Source organism: Eublepharis macularius, chromosome 3 (assembly GCF_028583425.1).
Source record: "Eublepharis macularius isolate TG4126 chromosome 3, MPM_Emac_v1.0, whole genome shotgun sequence".
In the NCBI taxonomy this organism is placed as follows: Eukaryota; Metazoa; Chordata; class Lepidosauria; order Squamata; family Eublepharidae; genus Eublepharis; species Eublepharis macularius.
In genome coordinates, this window is record NC_072792.1 from 172,673,991 (window position 1) to 172,695,647 (window position 21,657).

Here is a 21,657-nt window from a genome sequence, read left to right on the forward strand (position 1 = left end):
AGCCTGTCAGCAAGAGACTATGTTACAAAATTCCGACAATTAGCAGCCAAGTGCCCTAGGTGTGAGGAGTCCACCAAAATTATTCTGTTCAAACAAGGCCTTAACCCGAGACTCTTGGACAGAGCCCTCATGCAAGACAATCCCCCCACGCTGTTAGGGTGGATCCAACTTGCTTGCGAAGTGGAGAATCGCATTTTGGAAGTCCGTTTGGTTGAACAACAACAACAAACGGGACAAAGAAGACCATTGACCTTACAGAGGGCAGCACGAGGAACTAGCTACGCCACCCGTGGAGCGAGAGATGCTAGATGGCAACAAGGGCTGTGTTTGCATTGCGGACAGGCTGGTCACTTTGCAGCACAATGCCCTTACCGGCCTGTGCAAAGACCTCCGCTCCAACTACGGCGTCCAACCCCGGCTCCGTTTTCTACGCTCCAACGCCCAACTCCAGCACCCCGGGCGAATAGAGGCCGCGGCACTTCCCAAAGGCCAGCCTCAGAGAGAGGGCTGGAAGCGGAAGAAGTTATGGAGTACGACCCCGCTTCCCCATCTTCAGAAGTCAATCCGGAAAGTCCCCAGTCGGGAAACGAGATGGATCTGTCGTAAAAGGGCCCAAACGACAGATCCGCCCCAAGCCCGTCCCTGCACGGAACCGGCCGCCTGGGTCCATTTTATTCATGCCCGTGACTCTGATCAACCCAGAGAGAAAAATGCACATTCGAGTACAAGCTCTTATTGACTCGGGCTGCTCGAGAGACATCATAGCCCCAGCTCTAGTTAATGGACTGGTCTTACCAACTCGGGATTTACAAAATCCAGTAATCTTTGAACAAATGGATGGTACCAACATGAATCCTGTTACAACTGAAACCATCCCGGTGATCACAGGCATGGGACAACATTGGGAGAAGAGGTCCTTTGTCATCAGCTCTACTGCCAAGTACCCGTTAATACTAGGTAGCAAATGGCTGTGTGATCACAATCCCTACATAGACTGGGCACAAGGATGTATTACCTTCAGTCACGCCAACTGTAAAAATCACCGTTGGAATCAAAACTGGGGCGAAGATCCCACTCATAAAGAAAAGGCCCTCCTTACCCAAGAAGAAATCAACCAAATACCCGAACCTTACTGGCCTTTTCTAAATGCTTTCTCGGAGGAGGAAGCTGATACTCTACCCCCGCATCGACGAACGGACTGTGCGGTGGAAATCTTACCCGGAGCCTCACTGCCCAAAGGCCGACTCTACCCCATGAGTCTCCATGAACGCGAAGAGCTCCGGAAATTCATCGACACCAACCTCCAACGAGGGTTCATCCGCCCAGCCTCTAGCCCCCACGCCGCTCCAGTCCTCTTCGTGAAAAAGAAGGATGGGGGACTCAGACTCTGCACGGATTTCCGAGGACTGAATGCAGTGTCCACCAACAACGCCTATCCTATACCGCTCATCCGAGACCTTCTCAACGTCGTGGCCCAAGGTAAGATCTTTACAAAATTAGACCTAAAAGATGCTTACTTCCACGTTCGTATCAAGGCAGGGGATGAGTGGAAAACTGCGTTTAATACGCCCCTCGGACAGTATGAATACTTAGTTATGCCTTTTGGATTGACGGGAGCCCCGTCTGTATTCATGTCCATGATAAACGAAGTTCTACACGAATTTCTGTACAAAGGGGTGGTGGTGTACCTTGATGATGTTTTAATTTATTCGGACACTGAGGAAGAACATATCCAAACGGTACAAAAAGTCCTAGCCACCCTAATGAAGAATAGGCTACCCATCAAGTTGTCCAAATGTGAATTCCATAAAACCGAACTCACTTACCTTGGATATTGTATCTCCCAAGAGGGTCTGAAAATGGATCCAGCCAAAATTCAGGCGATCCGGGATTGGCAGACACCCACCACCCGCAAAGAACTGCAATCCTTCCTGGGTTTTGCCAACTTCTATAGAGACTTCATAGCAAAATTTGCCCAAATCACACTCCCCTTAACAGAGTTGCTGAAAACCAGAGATAAAGGGGACCAAGCTAAAAAACCCTCTTCCAAATTACAATGGACCCCCGATTGCCAAACGGCCTTCGAATACCTAAAAGAGCAATTTGTAACGGAACCCATCCTCTCCCACCCCAACGAACAATCCCCCTTCATAGTACAGGTCGACGCCAGCGATACGGCGATAGGGGGGGTTTTGCTGCAGAAGGGGGAGGATGGGAAATTGCGTCCTTGTGCATTCTTGTCTAAAAAGTTTTCGGAGGCGGAAAGGAATTGGAATGTGTGGGAGAAGGAGGCCTTTGCTGTAAAAGCAGCCCTTACTAACTGGAGGCATTGGCTGGAGGGGGCGCGATACCCTTTTGAGGTCTGGACAGATCATAAGAATTTGGAGGCCCTCCGGAGCCCACGCAGACTGAATGCCAAGCAATTGCGGTGGGCAGAATTCTTTTCCAAATTTGACTTCACTCTAAATTATCTCCCGGGCAAAACTAACTTTTTGGCGGACGCCCTATCGCGCATGCCCCAACATAAGAGCAAACGGGCGGAGACTGTCGACACGGTCTTCTCGCCTACGCAACTTGGGGGCGTGGTGACTACTCGCAGCCGTGCCAAACAGCCCCTCCCGGCCAACCAAGAATGGAAATCGAAACTTAAAAATGAAGTGGAGAAGGAGGGGAATAGAGCTCCGCAGAGCAAACTGACCCAATCCCCACAAGGGGATTGGTTAGCCGGGAGCAAGTTTTATGTCCCAAACAGCCTCAGACTGGAGGTTTTGCAGCGTTGTCATGATGCTCCCACTGCTGGACATTATGGGTATCTGAAAACTTTGCATCTTATCCAAAGACAATTCTGGTGGCCGGGCATGCGCAAAGACATTTCCCAATACATTAGTTCCTGTCCTGTTTGCCTCAGCGCCAAAACCAGGAAAGGGAAGCCTCCGGGTCTCCTGCAACCATTGGAAACGCCAAGCAGACCCTGGGAAGTGATATCCATGGACTTTATCACGGATCTACCTATCTCAAAAGGACATACTTGTATTTTAGTTGTGGTAGATCTGTTTTCCAAACAAGCTCATTTTATCCCTTGTACTGCTATACCCTCCGCTCGAAAGCTGGCGGATCTGTTTCTAAAGCACATCGTAAAATTACATTCTTTTCCGTCCAAGGTGATTTCGGATCGCGGCGGACAGTTCGTTGCCAACTTCTGGCGGGAGCTTTTGAAAATGTTGAATATTGAGCAGGGCATCAGTTCAAGCCACCACCCACAAACCGACGGGCAATCCGAAAAAACTAACCAAATTTTAGAACAATTCCTTCGTTGCTACATCAATTTTCAACAAGATAATTGGGTGGACCTTCTCCCTCTAGCCGAATTCTCCTATAACAACAGTGTACACGCTTCAACGGGAGAGGCTCCATTCAAAATTGTATACGGGACTCACTTCAATCCCTTCCCATTGGACGCACCCCCTCTCCATTCCTCTAAACTGCCCAATGTATCTTCATGGTGGGGGGAGGCGGCGCAGCAATGGACTCTTATTAAGAAACACCTTGAAAAAGCCAAACTGGATTATAAAAAATACGCAGATCGCCATCGTGTGGCCGAATGGGAATTACAACCCGGAGATCATGTGTATATTTCCACAAAAAACCTAAAACTAGCTCAGACCAGCCGCAAACTCGCTCTAAAATTCCTGGGACCTTTTCCTGTGCGCAAAATAATAAATAAAGTGACTGTTGCTGTAACTTTGCCCAATAACCTGCGCCATGTGCATGATGCTTTCCATGTCAGCCTTTTAAAGAGAGCTCCCACCGACGACAAATGGCACATCAAAGCTCCACCCATTCCAACTTTGATAGACGATCAAATACACTATGAGGTACAACAGATCTTGGACTCTAAGCTCAAACGAAATCAGCTTTTTTACCTCATCAGGTGGAAGGACTTTGATTCTGGTTACGATGAGTGGGTGCACTCTGCACATGTTCATGCTCCTAGATTAACCAAAGCTTTTCATACTCGCTATCCATATAAGCCTGGGGGGGATCTATTTTAAGGGGGGCAGAATGTCAGGTCCAGTATATATCTAAACTGTACTGACTCCATTTTCTAATGCTTCTAGTGTTTAAGTGCTTTCTCCCCAGGTGCACCAGTTCCCAAGCAGCATTCCCACCAGAGGAGATTGTTGTGTCTAACACCGTTCCACCAAGCATTGGCCTTGAAGGAGAGCAGCTTCCCAGGACTGAAGGATGTTGTTTTGAGAACTGTGGGGGGAGGCTGTTCCAGATGGGTATTGTTACTCTGTATCCTATGCTTGCTCTTCATTGGTAACAATGATCATGTACCATCCTGAGTCTCCTATTCAGGACAGTGGACTATAATGGACCTTTTCTGCAATAAAGTTTCCTTTGCCAGACACTGGACTTGTTCTTGCTTCTAAAGGAAACCTTGTAGAGAGTGCCTTATTTAGCCACAGTCTGACATATACAACCTCAAAGGGTAATTATATACCTATTACTTACTTTAAGATAACAAACCTCATAGTTGCCTCTTTTACAACCTGTAGCCACCACAGGTGTTTTAGAGACAGGTGCTGGGTGAAATCAACATGAGCAGGTGATATTTTTGCTAATGTTCCTTTCGGTTTTATTCTGTCCCTTCTCTTGTATTACTTCCTTGCCTCACCCTATAAAAAAGCAAATAGTTTTGCAAGCGTTGGTGGTAAGTTACTGGTCAAATTATTACTGATCTCTGATCAGTAAGCAGCAACAAAAATATTTATAGTCAGAGAACTGAGTCAGTTGCAGAGATTATCTGGGTCTTAGGTATAACATAGTTGAATAGGAATCCCCAACGTGCTGCCCTAGGGCGCTGTGGTGCTCACCAACACCTTTCTTTGCATCTGCTGAGTAATTTTGGAAAGTGAGTAGGGCAGCAGAACTTTTGCCCAACAGGGACATTAGAGATCTGATCGGCTGTGCAGTTTTTAAAAGTTGTTTCACTAACAGCTGCCACCACTGCACAAAGATATTTGCTGTGTGTATATGCAAGAAAATACTGTCGAAGGCTTTCACGGCCGGAGAACGATGGTTGTTGGGGGTTTTCCGGGCTGTATTGCCGTGGTCTTGGCATTGTCGTTCCTGACGTTTCGCCAGCAGCTGTGGCTGGCATCTTCAGAGGTGCAGCACCAAAAGACATGGAGAGATCTCTGTCTTTTGGTGCTACACCTCTGAAGATGCCAGCCACAGCTGCTGGCGAAACGTCAGGAACGACAATGCCAAGACCACGGCAATACAGCCTGGAAAACCCACAACAACCAAGAAAATACTGTTTTAAATATGTTCATTTTAAAAGGCATCCTGTTAAACAGAGCTTTGGCCTGAAATATTGAACAGTTACTATTAGAGTTGAGCATAACTTCACTCCCTGACATTCTGTGGTTCGCCCTGCCTCCTGCAGCAGCCATTTTGTGGCTGTGCCCCCCCCAACTCCGTCAGAATTCAAATGATGCCAACAAGCTTGAAAAGATTGGACACCGATGGTGTAAAAGGTGGAACGTTGGATGCCCACATGGCATGATCTGAACATCTGTGGTGCCGAGCATCAAACTATAATATACGCATGATTTATTGCACTATGAGAAAGAGGTATATCCTGCACAGTTTTTTCACTAATGGATTTCCGCCTATGGAGCATGATCCTCTCACTTCCCCCATACTAATCTTAAGAGGCATTTTGGGGAAGTCATGGTCTACAAGCAAGTGCCCTGCCGTCTGCAGAAAATACTTGGGCGGATCCTCCCCTATGTCAAGGCCTTTCACAACTTTAGAAAAAAGATCTGTCAGTTTTCAGATATTACACATTTGCATTAAATTCCTATTTCATTTTCAGTCAATTTATTTTTAACTTGTAGCTGGAACTTAAAAGTTCCAATTTAATTTGTTCCCAGTGGGAGGAGTCAATGCTCCTTCCAGCCTTCTTGCAATTAAAGTCTTGCCCTTGTTAAAAAAAAATGGTTGCCAATCAGGCCTCTAAGAGCTCTGTCTGTAATTCACAATTATGGGTTATGCTCATTCCCTCTACTTTCAATATCAGCAACAAAAAAAGGAATATCTTTGGGACTGGGGAACTGAGAAGGGTGAAGCAGGGTGGCTTAAACTGATTTCTGTAAGAGATTCCAACTAAATTAAACCAGTCTCTTCAGGCTGAGGCAGGAAAGACGAGTTTAAGTATTATTTCTTAGGCTCCTTAAGAGAAAATTTTAATATTTTTAAAAAATAAATCCAAAAGCTACATTTTTTCCAGTAAGCAAGTATTTTAATATCAGAGATAAGACAACCAAGGCTCACTGTTTATTTCCAACTTTCCAGTAAAAATAACTTGGGTTCCTTGCAATATTTTGATTTTTTTAAAAAAAAAAAACATTACACAGAAACCATTATAATCGAAAACAGGAAGACAGATGGAAGCGCCATTCGCCTACTGAGGTACCGTACTCAAGACATTCCATCTCTTCAGGGCAGCTCTGCCTAATAAAGAAAAACAAGTACCCCAAAACTGTAAGTATACCCTTGGCACAGTTACTTGGGAGTGGCCCATCGATTTCCTTGAAACTCAGAGGCATTCCAGAAAAAATGGTCTGTGCAACTTGAATGCGTTATTTTTATTGTCCAAATTGGCTCTCGCTGGTTCTTCCAAGTCTTATTCTAAGAACTGGCCAGTGTGCGTGTGAAATTCAGGATCTTGATGCCACAACGGAGGAAACATCTCTTCCATGAAGGAAAACAAACACCTCCCCCTTTTTCCAAGACAAGAAAGCACAGGATTGGTAAATGTAACTTACTGGAACATACTGTCTCATCTCTCCTTTAAAGCCAGCTGTTCGTCAAAAGAGGTGAAGGTTTGCACGTTTTGTAACCAAAGGCAATTTTCATTCCCTAGGGGAGCACAATGCTTGTATGGCAAACATTTCACCCCACCCCGTCCCTAACATGTTACTTTCTGCCATGAAAAACAAATTTCACAAACATTTGGCCACAGCCTTAACAAAAAAGCTCCTGACGGCAGATGAGATCATTTAGTCCTAGCGAGCAAGACTTTTAAGGGTTGCCCTAGCACAGTCTTATTTTCAATTCCTGATGCAGCTCCACTGATTAAAGCTGAAACACATTCTGTTATGATGCAATTCCGTTTGAGAGAAAATAAGGGCAGCGACAATTCTGCAATTTGACCCCAAACAGTACCACTTCAGGTGGAATGGAAAATAAATTACAGTAAGCATGGTTGCGAATGAAAAGACAGCTGAAATAACGCATATCTGAAGTCAGTAAAGCCAAAACTCCAATTTACCTCCCAGGTGCAGTCCTCTTGAATCTAGATAGTGAACCGGTCTCGGAAAGATGCTGTCAGAGAAAGGGCTCTCCTCTCAGGACTTTAGTTCCAGGCACTGCTAGACTAGCCCAGTTGTTACTGCACGACTTTCCAGTTGCTGTGTTCCATGCTAGCCTAGCTTAGCCCAACGCTCAAAGAATAAATAGGCATGGAAGGAGTGTGGACATTCGTTAGCTGGTTACTGAGAAATTTTTGCTGTATCCTCAATCTCTCTCTTTCTCAGATCCATCTGCCTGGACTCCTCCTAGCTTAAAGGCTTCCGTTCCATCTTTTTCTACCTTGTGTCTTCGTTGCTTGCTTACCCTCCTACACTGAATCAGGTTAACACAAGGGGTGAACACCTCGCTCCTGATCACATTGGTCAGTGTCTTGCCCTCTGCACCTAGGACATTCTTCCAGTGCAAATACAAGCCTCCCCCACTACACCATCCCAACACCTTTTGCTGCAAGAATGGTAACTCTGAGGCACCCATGCATTGTTTCATCTCAAAGAGTTCCACATAAGGGCTTCAGATGCTTTGTGGGGAGTGCCTGATGGCCAAAATGGATCTTGTTCTTGTTCTCGCTGCCGCTGTGGCCATTGCCTTTAGGGAGGCTTAGGGATGTGAACTGCTCTAAGAACCAAGCTACAAGTGACTTTTTTCACGTGGAGAACACTTGATCGTTCCCGCAAGTTTTCCTGGGAAGTGAAGTCTGAGTGTCCTTCCCCTCTCTGTTAGAATCGCTGCCTGAAGAGCCAGAGAAGGCTGGCGGCAGCAGCAGCTTTTGCAAATCATTCCTCCAATCACAATCCTGCTGGACAAGAGGGCTCCCAACGATCGTTTGGGGGTGGGCAGCTGCTACTTTCTCCCTGGGCATCCTGCTCCTGGGGAGCTTCACCGACATGGCAGTTTTCTCCTGAGCAGCAGGCTTGTGACTGGAGGAATGATTTGCAAAAGTTGCTGCTGCCACCTGCTTTCTCTGGCTCTTCAGGCAGCGATTTTAACAAAGAGGGGAAGGACACTCGGACTTCAGTTCCCAGGAAAACTTGCGAAAACAATCAAGTGTTCTCCACGTGAAAAAAGTCACTTGTAGCTTGGCTCTATGTCTCACAGATGCTTTTTTAGGCTTGTAACAGCTCTTCCTGTTTATCACATTACAAGGGGACTAGGGATGCGCGTTTTGGGTTTTCAGCTCCGGTTTTTAACCTGAATCAGGCCTGATTTGGAAAGATTCAGGATTCCTGAATCAGCCCCAGCACCGCTGAGCCAATTCGGGAATCCTGAAGCAAAGCCTTCTGAAGCAATTTGTATTGCTTTGGGAAGCTTCAGGCAAAGCGGCAGCAGCCACAGCACTTTTCTAGCTGTTTGCGTTGCATTACTTACCCTTGGGTAAATCTAAAGCGGGTGCACACCCCTAATGGGGACTACTGATGTTTGTGAATGTAGCTGTTATAAGTACCCTTACCCTCCTTCCCAAATGTTGCTTATCATTGGGATGGTGGAGGGATTGGTACAGAGTTTCCACAAATATATCTCCAAGCTTCATTGGCCTGGGCATTATCCTACCCCAGAAATGGGGTGGGACAAGTCTCTGAGTCCAACATGGCCCTTGGAAGGCACCCTTTCAGCCGGTGAATCTCAGCAACCAACATTCCGGCCAGACGATTTGCCAACCGCTTGTGACCTGTGAGAAAAGTGAAGCAATTTGAACGTGTAGCGACCAACTTTTGAATGGCTCCGCTACAAGCAATCACTGGCAGTTGAAGCATTGGTGCTATGTTGTTAAACATCAAATAAAACAGACTTCTCCACCCCCTTCACAAGGGCAGATATGTTTTCACGAGAGTTCGGCAAACCTGGTATGAGAAATAAACCCCAAACGTAGCATTTAATGAGTACGGATGGAACTCTCTTAAAACTCACATGGGACATTCTGCAAAGCAGGCATAAAAAATACAGGCGGCTGTGTTGGTCCATTTGGGAAAAAAAACACATTCGACAGCATCACGGTACCTTTATTGGGACTAGTAAAAAACCCTCACAAATCAGCTGCTCACAACTCCCCGACTTTTTCATTGGTCCTAATAAAAGCATTATGCTACCGCTGCTGCTTCAATATAAACTTCATTGTTACAGTGTCCGGAAAAAGATTCCGTTATATAGATATATATTATATATATAATCTATCTATATACACACATAATTGGAAAAAATAACTTACAGCAATTAAATCAGAATCTGAACAATGTACCCAGTCTTTCTGATATTTTCAATCACAGACATTTCAGAAGGAGGATTTATTTATTTTTTTGGCATAATGGATGGATCCAAACTTAAAATCAAATTTCTTCTCCCGTAAACAGACAAGCAAAAAAACCTTGCAAAGTCTCTTTTTGCAGTTTGTGCACGGCTGTAACTGAGCCCGTTGTTCAAAGGGTATTAGAACATCCAGCTGTCATTGGGACCCAGCAGAGACACAGAAAAATGGGTTTTGAGCAGAAGGTCTCTTTGCCCTCTTGGTCTATACATATGGCTGCTGTGTATCTGCTATGCAATTTCAAAAACAATTCAACGAGGGACAATATTGACAGAAGTAAAGAGCGTCAGTGCTGTTAACTAATCAATCTGTTTTGCTTCACCTGTTGGACTGCGGGGCTTTGATTCCTTTTGAAGGCCGCCAGATACCGGCGTACCAAATCCAGTCAGTTCCATATTCAAGGGCACATTCCTTTTCTCAAGTCCTTTGTATGTACATTTTTTTGCACTTAAAATGATCCAGTATTTTTGAGACTTCCTTCGTCTTATGAAATGCTATATTCCCTCCTAGGGTGATCTTGTTTTTTGCAGGTGTCCATGCCAATGTTTCAAAACTTTTGTTACCAAGGTTTCAGGTTTCAGCGTTTCTTCCATTTTAGTGGAATTCCAGGTGAGAAACTGGATTTAGGAGAAAAGTAGTTGCTCTTGGCAGGCAGTTTGCCAAAGCCCATTCCAGACATAAACAGTGCAGTCATAAACAGAATACTAGGTGTTGGCTCTTTAAACATTTTACAGCAACTGGATAAAAACATAAACGACATTCTCCCTACTGCCCTCAACAATACTATCTGGAACTTAGAAAAAAAACCTTTCCCCACTACTATTTGATTTTTAAAATAAAATTCATAGCAATAACCAATTATATATATATATATTCAACGTCCCTTTTAATTTTCTAAATGCAAAAATATTCTTATTTTTTTTTTAAGTTACCTACTGGAATGGATTAAAATGAATTGTTCTGGAAAAAGTGTTATTTTGATTTTAAGCACACTCAGGTACTCCTTTTCTTTTTTGATATATTAATTCAACGATACATAATTCTTTCAAAAATCTACTAGCTTGTCAATCAATCACAGTGATCCAGTGTTGTTTTCCTACTAAGGGAGGGGCAGAACTAAAGCTCATGCCTTGCTACAGCTTCGGTATGTTTTGATCGGTAAGAAACAACTCAGTGAAACAATACTGAAGCAAAACACAAGCCTTCTTCCGTACACTTGACCATTACAATTAATTGAACGGTTCAGGTCAGGCTTATTCACCGGGTAATGTATCACTTCCAAGACCGTTCAACCGGTAGCTCTGGAGGCTCAATAGTATATCTTGGGTCAAGTTTAGGTACGAAATCCTTGAAATGCATAGAAGCTTCAGTACCGAACGCATCTAAAACTTTTCTATTCATCACGGCAAACCTGGAAAATGAAAAGATTCAGTTAAATGAAATTAGCCTGCTACCGTATTAGCAAACTGGCAAGAAGTTGGTCACTTAACCATCATTCCATTCCTAAACAATTCTCAAGTCAGAAACACGACCAAATCCAGTTCCTGGGTGCTGCGTGACAGTCCTGTGTTAAAAGTTCCCTCTGTTAAGGTATACTTTACTATGGACTTGCAAGAGCTGTTTGGTGTTTTATAAACATTCAGTCCTGATGTCCAAAAAGGTCCAGACGATCATCAAACTAGCTACAATCAAAGTAGCAAGCTTCTGATCTCCACAGAATGGTTCTAGGAGAAGCGGTCTGTGCTACCTGAATGTGTTCTCTTTGTTGTCCAAATGTACTAGGGAAAAAAGTTATCACTAGATGCATTTGGGGAGCTGTTTATCTTGCGGGCTAACACAGCAGTATCCATCACAAATTAAAAGTGTGTTTGTAGCAACCCTTTCAAAACTATGATCTGCTTTTTTTGCTGCTAGGATTAGTTTATGCGGGTCATCCGTGCACATCAGGAAGGTCTTTTCTGAACTACGCCCTTATTTTGTTCCTCATCTCTCCCCCCCCCATCAATAGTTCATTTTTCAACAGCTATAAGGGGTGGCGCCCTGACCTGGATAACCCAGGTGAGCCTGTTCTCGTCAGATCTTGGAAGTTAAGCAGGGTCGGCCTTGGTTAGTAATTGAACAGGAGACCTCCAACAAAGACCAGGGTTGCAGAGGCAGGCAATGGCAAGCCACCTCTGTTAGGTTCTTGCCTTAAAAACCCCACCAGGGGTCACCATAAGTCAGCTATGACTTGAGGGTACACTCTACCACATAAGGGGTGGCAGGCCATGTGCTGCTACACCAGGTAATAATCCGACCACATTATTATCCACAGTGCTCTTGGGTAGTCTGAGAAATGATTTCTCCTTCCCTTTACCCCTTTTAACTTGCAGCATCCATTATATATATATATATATATATATATATATATATATATATATATATATATATATATATATATATATATATATATATATATATATATATATATAATAATAAATAAGTACTGTCAAGTCATATCTGACTTATGGACAACTCATAGGGTTCTCACTGCAAAAGATGGGCAGAGGTGGTTTGCCATTGCCTTCCTCTGCATAGCACCCCAGGTCTTTCTTGGCAGTCTCCTATCCAAATAGAGACCATGGCTGACTCTGCTTAGCTTGCAAGCTCTAGTGAGACTGGACTAGTCTAGTCTAGTCGGGCGACTACAATTAATTTCTCCAAGGAGCCCAGGGAGGTGTATATGGTTCTCCCCTCCTCTTTTTATCTTCCCAACAACCCAGTGACTGAAATTAGGTGAGACTAAAGTCAGTAGACCCAGATTGCACAATCAGTTCGGTAACCGAGTGGAGACTGGAACCTGTATCTCCCTGGTCTTAATAATAGATTCTAACTACTACACCGCACTAAACCTCCTTCCAACTAAATTAATTCCCCCCCCCCCCTCATGTCAGTGATCTGGCAAGCTTGTCTGCTGACTGTACGCTCCTCCACCTCCACCCTTTTATATTTTAAAATCATACACATTTTTGTACACCAATGTAACTGGTGAACGATGTAATACAATTACTAAACAATATAATACAGAAAATGAAACACCTGGATGCCAATCACTGCATTATTTTTACCTTGTTTCTTCGGTGTGATTGGTCTTTGCACCAATATCACAAAAATTTTACGGTCTTGTTCTTTTTTTTAAGGCAGACCATAACATAACTTGCAATGCAGATTAAGGTGTGTAGAAACACAGCCACAGACAGTTTTGTTTCCAGCACAAAACTAATAAGCTTTGTGGCTTATGCAAAGCAAGCGCCTATTTATTCACTGACTTAAGAAAAAGTTGTTGCAAACAGACAGGGAAATAAAGCCCTGAGACATAAGCAGAAGCTTGGGAAATGTAAAGGGAGTATCTGGTGGAAGGAATTTCCATTAAACTCCTATAATTTTGATAATACTGCCAATACAAAATATATTAGATCTTCTCATTCATCCAACTTGGCCTTTATTCATAACAAAAATGTGAGAAAGTACAAGCACCCTTCTTGCAGAAGTACCACTAAGCAATTGAAATCACTTTCAGTTACTCACCTGCCCTTTGTTAACCGTAATAGGAATTTCCAGTATGAGGGTCTCAGGTTCTGAACTTCCATCACAGCCTAGCACAAGAATTCTGACTTTAGTTTCAACAGCTAGAGACACCATGGTCAAACAGCTATCTGCCTAAAATTCTTATTCCCACTTCTCAGAATAAACCTTTATTCCTAAAACACTGTTGCACACATAAAGCCAAAGTACCCCTGGTAAAGGTTAGTAAGTACCAACTGTCTACATGCATTTCCCCCCCACACTGCCATTTTCCTGACCAAAATGGCTCCAGAGGGTCATTACTTGCCTGTTTGGAGATGGCATGTTCAGAATTCAGGACCTGTGCAGCCCCCACCAGGATGGGGCCATTGGGGTTAGGAAAATGGCAGGTGGGAGGGGGAAGGAGTTCCTCCTCCTTCTCCCATGCCATGTTTCCAATCTGCATCAGCCCCTTGCAATGCTTCTGAATTGAGTTGCCACAGGGAACTCACAGCTGTAATATGTATTATCAGTCCCCACTGGTAATCATGTGATAGATGAAACCAGGGGCGGCGCCACCATTGAGGCAGTGAGGCAGGCGCTGCGGGCACTGGAGGGGGTGCCAAGGGTGGAGGCGCACGCCACGGAGCTGGCGTGCCTGGCCCGTGGCTGCTACAGCTGGCCAGCCCCACGCTGCCGCCACTGCCACATGCCCCTGGCTGAGCGCAGCAGCCGCGGGCCAGGCACAGCAGGCAGCCGGGGTGGCATGCAGAGCGCGGGCAGCCTCCACGCTCTGCCCCAGTCTCCCACCAGCCAATGGGCCCGGCTTTTGCTGCGTGATGACATCATCACGAGGACGTCATCACACAGTCCTGGGGCGCACATGCACATAGGGATCACCGCGGGCGCCAGAAACCCTGGCGGTGGATGAAACATACTGTTTGGGCCACAGATGCACAGAGTAGGTTCTGCTCATGCTACAGGGACACCCTTTCTGCAAATCACTGCTCATATGGAGCAATGCCATGGAACGTACAAGCAAGCAACTTGCACGGCATCACGTGTGCCTTCTGTGAGCTGAGAATTACCACTAATGCAGAAAAGAGATGAGGTGAGCTTGCCTGAGTTGGCTGCTCACGTGAGCAGATACTTGTTAAAGTGGGACTGGAAACGGTTTCTTCTGGTTTTTAACTCTCTTTGCCACAGAAATCTTCCTTTTGCTCTACTGCAGTTAATCAGTTTTAGGCATGATTTCCAACAGAAGACCAAACACTTACAGCTTGGAAGCAGATCGCCGTGGATACAGCATAGATGACACTGTCTGCATGAGGGAAATAGGGAACCTTTCCAGCTTCAATGCCTTTGAAATACATGGCCTGTTTGAAAGAAAGAAAGAAAGAAAGAAAGAAAGAAAGAAAGAAAGAAAGAAAGAAAGAAAGAAAGAAAGAAAGAAAGAAAGAAAGAAAGAAAGAAAGAAAGAAAGAAAGAAAGAAAGAAACACAAGCTGAATGAGTTTCCAAAAAGACAGGAGATGCAACAAAGAAAGGTAGGCAGGTACAATACTTTGGTCCCGGAAAAGAGAAGCAGCGGCCGCCATTTGGTGCCAACCCCTCATTCCCCTGGTCAAAGAGTGTTAAATCACAAGACAAGTATTCAAGGCCAGGGCCCATCTTCCATCAAGGAGGAGGTGCAAATCTCATTTTCTCAGGACATCCATCAGGATGCTTGACCCACAATTAGAACACCACACATGGCCCGCCGAGGTCTCTTTTGCTGTGTAGAACAGCCTGCCAGAGCAGGTCAGAAAGGCCCCCACACTTATACCACTTCACAAAATGGAAATTTTCAGGAGGGTATTTCTGTGAAGGGATTAGAACGGTAGTCTTGCGGAGTTACTACCACCAGTGGAGGGGGAGATGGCTTAAAACAGGCATGTGGAAACCAAAAGTCTCTGACTGTTTTAACGCCACACGTTAACCACTAAACCACGAAACTGTAGGAAGAAGAACGAGTCTCTTCAGTGATTGTTCTGCCTCCTGACTGAAGAGAGGCGTTAGTTTATTCCAGGTCTTGGTGAAAACCCCATATCTCAGCCAATGGTGTGTCCTGTAATAACTTTATTTAAAAACACTCTGGTTAACTTTGAACAGGTTAAATAACCAGAATCACGATAATACAGGAAACACCACAATATGTAAACGAGATCATAAATTCAAAAGAATACCACTATCCGTTCTCCTACCTAGCCTGCATTTAAAAAATGGAATGCAATTTCTAAAATTCTTACCAAACCTTCTATTAAAAAAAAAAAACTCACTACAACCCAGATTTGAGAGACTCAGGGGTATGTAAGCCTCACGTGACTTTATTAAACCATTTAATTTATTTTCTTTAGAGGTGTGAATTTAGGCATTAGGTGTGGCCAGGACTGTACTTCAGGGCCATATGGCACACCCCAAGTTCCAATCAAGACCCTCCAGCACGTGCTCTCTTTGGGCATAAGAATCCTGACTTTGTGGCCAGCACCTTGGAACCTGAGAGAGGGATTTCTGTTTCTTATGATTCTTTCCTGTCTGCAGTTCTTTTGAGTGACCAGATCTTCAGCTGGTGTTATATTCACTTCCTGAAGAGGACAGTTGAGGGCCTCAGAGTATAACAAGTGGTCCGTGTTTCTGACATAATGCCTCTTTTAAATACAATAACATCAAATAAAGTTACAGTTCTACAAAGTTTCTTGCATGGGGTGGGGAGAGGAAACATTCCAAGTTTATTTTCACCCACGTTTCCTCTCGTCTAAATATCACGTGACTTGCTGGCCAGTTGGTCCTTGCTGGCCCAATGGGGTACCCCGTGCAGAGCTTCACCACTGCCCCAGTGCCCCAGAGTAAACTCCAGAAAGAACCAGGGACACAGTTGTTTTATACAGCAAGTCTGGAAACAACCGCATCCACGAGTCAATTTGTGAGCCTCTAAGAAAATGAAAAGGTACAAGAGGCAGAAGACAAATTGACGGAGGAAATATTATCGCCGCATGTTTCGGTCGCTATCATTTTGCCCTCAGAGGAAAAAATAACATGTGGGAGAAACCTTGCAGCTTGACTTGCTCTTTCGAATTTCACCTAAATAAACATTCTTGTTTGGTTAAAAAAAGAGAGAGAGAACACATAGCAATACTGTTCTGCTCCCACGACTGCTTTTCTCGAAGAAACTGCAACCTCCAAGGTCAGCTTTCCTGTAAAATATCTGCAGGTAAGATGCAAAAAGTGTGTGTGTGTGTTTTTGGGGGGGTGCATCTATTTTTCTACTGCACAATGCAGGATCCTCTACATCCCTTCACAAAAGTAAGCCAAAACTTCTCGCTCTTTTCCAACCAATTGTGCAGATGTGATCTGGGAGTAACAGGTGCCGTACATTTCTGTGGCAAGACTGGCCTACCTCCTTTCATGACCCCACCGTGCCACAGATAAGATTTTCACATCAAGAGCAGCCGGTCCTTCTTAGCACCAAACCAAGAGCATGCGTGGGTGCTTGGGAAAGGATGCTTTCTGAACAAGGGTCACCTGTGAAGTAGCCGAGGCAAAAATTTTCTCTAGGGATAAACTATTTTTTAAAGTGTTGAGTGACCAAGACAATTTAAAAACTTGTAATTTTGTTTAGTAATTCCAAAATGGAAGGTTACATTTTGTGGTTAAAAAAGAGAGAGAGCTGGAGTACAGCCGCATGGGTAGGGCCCGACTGTCTCCAAGCTTTCAGAATCTGTGGGCACCTTCGGAGTTTGGAGAGGGGGGTGGTGAACACAACCCTCACACAGCTGCCACAGGAGGTAAAACCAAACGGAAAACTTCCCTCCTCGTAAGTTCTAAGAAGTGGAACCCCCTTTTTATTTGAAGGGAGGCAGCCAATAACAAGCTGTTTTACAATGGCCCCACCCACTTTCTGCAAAGCTTTGCACAGACCAAGGGAAGTACTGACAGATGCCATGGTGCCCATGGGCGCCATGTTGGGGAAACCTGTCCTAAGGCCTGGTTGAGATGATGTGATTGTGGGACCTTCAGCAGCCTCACAGTTTCCACGATCTGCATGGCCAGGCAAGCTCAAAAGGCCTCCTGGAAAAGTCCTTGACGTCGATTTGAATGGTATACAAAATGTTCATTTCATTAAATGGATGAAAAGGTTAAAAAAAAGCTTTTAGTACAGCCGTGGAATGAGCTGAGCCTCCTAGCCCAAGGAAGCCCAGCATCCACATGCTGAGAGGAGCCTCCATATCTAAGTCGTTCAGGGCTGCCCACCCTTGCTATCCATGGAGACAGATCAAGATGGGTAGCCGTGTTAGTCTGTCCGTAGCACCAGAAAAGAGCAAGAGTCCAGAAGCACCTTAAAGACTAACAAAATTTGTGGGAGGGTATGAGCTTTCATGAGTCTTCAGGTATCTGAAGAAGTGAGCTGTGACTCATGGAAGCTCATCCCCTACCACAAATTTTGTTAAGTCTTATAGGTACTACTGGACTGTACCCTTGCTATGACATGAAAGTCTTTCCCCCAGCACATTAACCAAAGAGGGTCCAGATCACTGGACTGGTGCTGCTGGAGCATCCTGTGTTTACTACGGAGTAGGAAGCCAGGGAGCAGAATGGCCTTTTCCCTAGCCAGCACAACCCTTCAGGCACGAGAAGCTCCTGCAATATTACAGGATGGAGCCTTCTGTGGCAACAGAAGGCTCCATCCTGTAATATCGCAGGACCTTATCGTTGTGCCTGAAGGGTTGTGCCTGAAGGGCCAGAAGGGTGGGCAGCCCACTTCTGACCAAGTAGGCGCTTTGAAGAAGTTCCTTACTATGTGATAGGTGGAAGAGGGAGCCCTCTCAGGTGAAGATGAGGAGGTACAAAAATCTGGGGCAGGGCTTCAAGGGCTGCCAGTGAGAATCACAGAATTGGAAGGTACCTCCAGGATCATCTAGTCTAACCCCTGGTACAATGCAGGAAATTCACAACTACCCCCCCCCCCCCCGCTCCATGCCCAGAAGATAGCAAAACACCACCAGGATTCCTGGCCTGGGGGAAATTGTTTCCTGAACCCAAAGTGGCAATAGGCATTACCCTGGGCGTGTAAGAAGAACTAAGCACTGATGCTACCCATCCTGCTCTCCCCCTCATGATCTGCCCAGGTTCACAGAGTCAGCAGTGCTGTCAGATGGCCATCTAGCCTCTACTTAAAAACCTCCGAAGAAGGAGAGCCCACCACCTCCCGGGGAAGCCTGTTCCACTGAGCGGCCCCTCTAACTGTCAGGAAGTTCTTCCTAATCTTTAGCTGAAAACTCTTTTGATTTAATTTCAACCCATTGCCCACAACTGACTTAGAACACAATGACTGGGTGAGATGCCATCATATCTGCCATTCCCGTGGATACCAGCAAAGTTGGTTTTCTTCCTCTGCCTCAGTAAGTATCATCAGAGACCATCTCCCACTGACACGCACAGCCATATGCTTTTTCACCACTTCGAGGAGGACAAAGGCAAGATATACACGGTTTGATACAGGAATAAACAAATATGTCAAACATACCTCCACTAGTTTGGAAGCGAGGTACATGGAGATGGTAGTACTCTTGTAAAACATCATCGAAACTCCTGCCAAGGACCCTGCGTCAGCAAGAAAGAGCCAGTCATGTTTCTGCTTCTGCAAAACTGTAGCTGTGATACCCAAATAAAGTGAGAACTGACCAGCACCTCTTCTGACCCACCACCTGTCTCCCACACCTAATACTTGTGGCAGTGCCCGCTCTCTCTTCAATTTCATATTTCCACTCTAAGCTATTTCCTTGGATCCTGGCCAACACCTTGGACTTCCAGCCAACCCTATCCAGTTTCTCTTGTCCCTGTGGCCTGTGAGAGCATTCTCCCCAGCCAAACTTTCAGCCAGCACTGATCACAGGAGCACACATTCTGTTCCTGACAGCTTCATTCCCTCTGCCTCCAGAATGTTTAGAGCCGTTCTATGGCATCACATCAGCTAAGCCATCAAATGGCTCACACTTTCTTATTGTTGCACTGCCCCAAAATAACACCAGAAATTCTAAATATTTTATTTATTTAAAGCATTTTTATGCCGCCTTTCCACCGAAATATTTATTTATTTATTTATGTCATTTATAGTCCGCCTTTCTCATTGAGACTCAAGGTGGATTACACAGTATGAGATTACTACAATCTGTATCAAGTACATCTAGAAATAGGGTCCCCAAGGTGGTGAACAACAGATTTTAAAAATATTTTAAACGTTAAAATATTTAAAATGAGTATGATCTTGGTGTCTCTGGTCTGGAGCCAGGATCCTTCTAACGTGCAGACAGAGGAGAAAAAAATACTAGTCCTGGGCATTAGAAGACCGCAATAGGGAATTATTTGGTCTCCTTTGCTGCATAAGGGTATGTGATATGAATTGTTTAAAACTCTAGGTGAAATAATTTTCCTTGCAACACACAGAATTACCAGCGATAAGTGCATGTAGTTCATCATCCAAGTTCCGTACCCAGCGCAAGAAGCAGCTTGTACCCTGTATTTTGTAAGATAAACACAGTAAATTTTGTTACATGACACAGTGCTACGGTCCGAAAAGAAAGTTCTCTATAAATTAATCATGTATAAACAGAATAACTATAATTACAGCTCCAGCTCTGAGGATCTATTTAATAGCTGCTCAACAGTAATATATATATTACTAATCTAATATCCATCCCCCAGTATATATATTTTGGGTGATGGACATTAATGGTCATTCTTAAACAGGAGTGCAAAACCCCAGGAAAAGCAAACAAAACTATCCCAAATCTTTTTAAAAACAAAAACAAATTTTGTCACGATGGTTGTTGTGGGTTTTCCGGGCTGTATTGCCGTGGTCTTGGCATTGTAGTTCCTGACATTTCGCCAGCAGCTGTGGCTGGCATCCAGCCACAGCTGGTGGCGAAACGTCAGGAACTACAATGCCAAGACCACGGCAATACAGCCCGGAAAACCCACAACAACCATCGTTCTCCGGCCGTGAAAGCCTTCAACAATACAAATTTTGTCACCTTCTTCGCTTCTTGGATATGTCCTATTACACAATTATTCAATGGTTCATAATATTTTACCCAAGCCTCTTTTTGCTGAAGCCCACTGGTGTCTTAGCAGTCCCTTCAACTAGAGGATACATTCCGAATCGCCTAGAAGCAGCCTTATGCCTACGTAAAAATTGTCAACATACAGAATTTATTTTCCACATGCACAGAACAGAGGTATGCATGTGGGAGTTCATAGTTTTGAAAGTTCCATGAATGAGAAACTTCATGCATAGAATAAGCTATCACACCAACATGGAAAACTTCCTCCCTCATGTGCTGGTTTTCTAAATGCAGGGAGCTTTTATGTAGGGAAGCATCCAGTCCAGAATTCTGTCCCACCCTGTAATTTTTCATAGGTTAACAAAGCAATGTAATTCCAAAATGGTTAGAGTGCTTCTGCAAGCAAGTTGATACAGTCCTTGGTTTGGGCATGGAAATATCAGTCAGACACGCATTTGTGAGTTCCCCACTGGGAACTCGCCTCTGGTGGTGTGCAGGGAAAAGATGCTTGTGCCTCCAGGGAAGGGCTGTTTGCCCCACTGGCACCCCACCAGTACTTGTGGACCCCCCAATGAAGCAATCAGCACCCCACTGAGGCCATTTCAGGTTGGGAAAATGGAGGGGGAGGCTAATGCCCCTTTTCCCTGCAGTCCTGGTCAAAATTGGACATGGGAACTGAGTTCCCAGCAAGCACATATGGTTCACGGAGACTGAGCAAAAATGGTGACATGTACCGAGGCCCTAAAGTCAGGTGGGGTTTCTCCCCCTCTACAAAAAAGGGTATGTAAATTGTGACTAATCTTCAAGTGACTAACTTCAACTCACTGAAAAAGGAAACTGTTCCTTGCTGCTCCCAGTCCCGTAAAAAAGTAGCTTGGAATCTCATGCGAATGATTATATTTTACAAGGAAGATGATTAACATGTGTGCAAGTGAAAGGTATTGGGCTCCAGCCCTGAGGCACGGCGGATGCACATTCAACAGTACAGCTGCTGGGAAAGAGTAACTTTAGAATAATTTAATACCATTTAAAAAAAAAAACTTTTCAGCACTTGAGAAACTTACTTTGTATATACTGACAAATGACCCCAGAAAAGCCCCAAGCTGGAAATTTTCTTTGTTGTAGAAGAGCGAGAGCAGCCGGGAAGGTTTTGTAAACAGATGCCGGAATGCTGACGGGATTCGAAGGCAACACTGGATCAAGTAACCGACGCTAAACATCCTAATGAAGCCCTAGAGAAGATATTAAGAACGTGAGGGAAGGCAAAAGGACGGGGAGGGGAGGGGGAGGCAGCTGTCTTGAGGAGCTCCACCAATAAACCTCGCCATAA

The 21,657-nt window shown here is 44.7% G+C and overlaps 1 protein-coding gene across 4 annotated transcripts in view; it reads right to left on the reverse strand.

The window, feature by feature from the left end:
* Positions 1–9,367: 9,367 nt before the first annotated feature.
* TMEM135 (transmembrane protein 135) overlaps positions 9,368–21,657 on the reverse strand; it is a 221,081-nt gene continuing 208,791 nt past the window's right edge. For all 4 annotated transcript variants that reach the window (XM_054974255.1, XM_054974253.1, XM_054974256.1 and 1 more), the window contains 6 exons: positions 21,392–21,559; positions 19,717–19,780; positions 18,791–18,867; positions 14,506–14,604; positions 13,253–13,320; positions 9,368–11,096 (listed from right to left, as the gene is read on the reverse strand). In XM_054974255.1, coding sequence (XP_054830230.1) covers positions 10,958–11,096; positions 13,253–13,320; positions 14,506–14,604; positions 18,791–18,867; positions 19,717–19,780; positions 21,392–21,559 — 615 coding nt within the window. In that variant the 3' untranslated portion in view covers positions 9,368–10,957. The remainder of the gene's footprint in view (positions 11,097–13,252; positions 13,321–14,505; positions 14,605–18,790; positions 18,868–19,716; positions 19,781–21,391; positions 21,560–21,657) is intronic.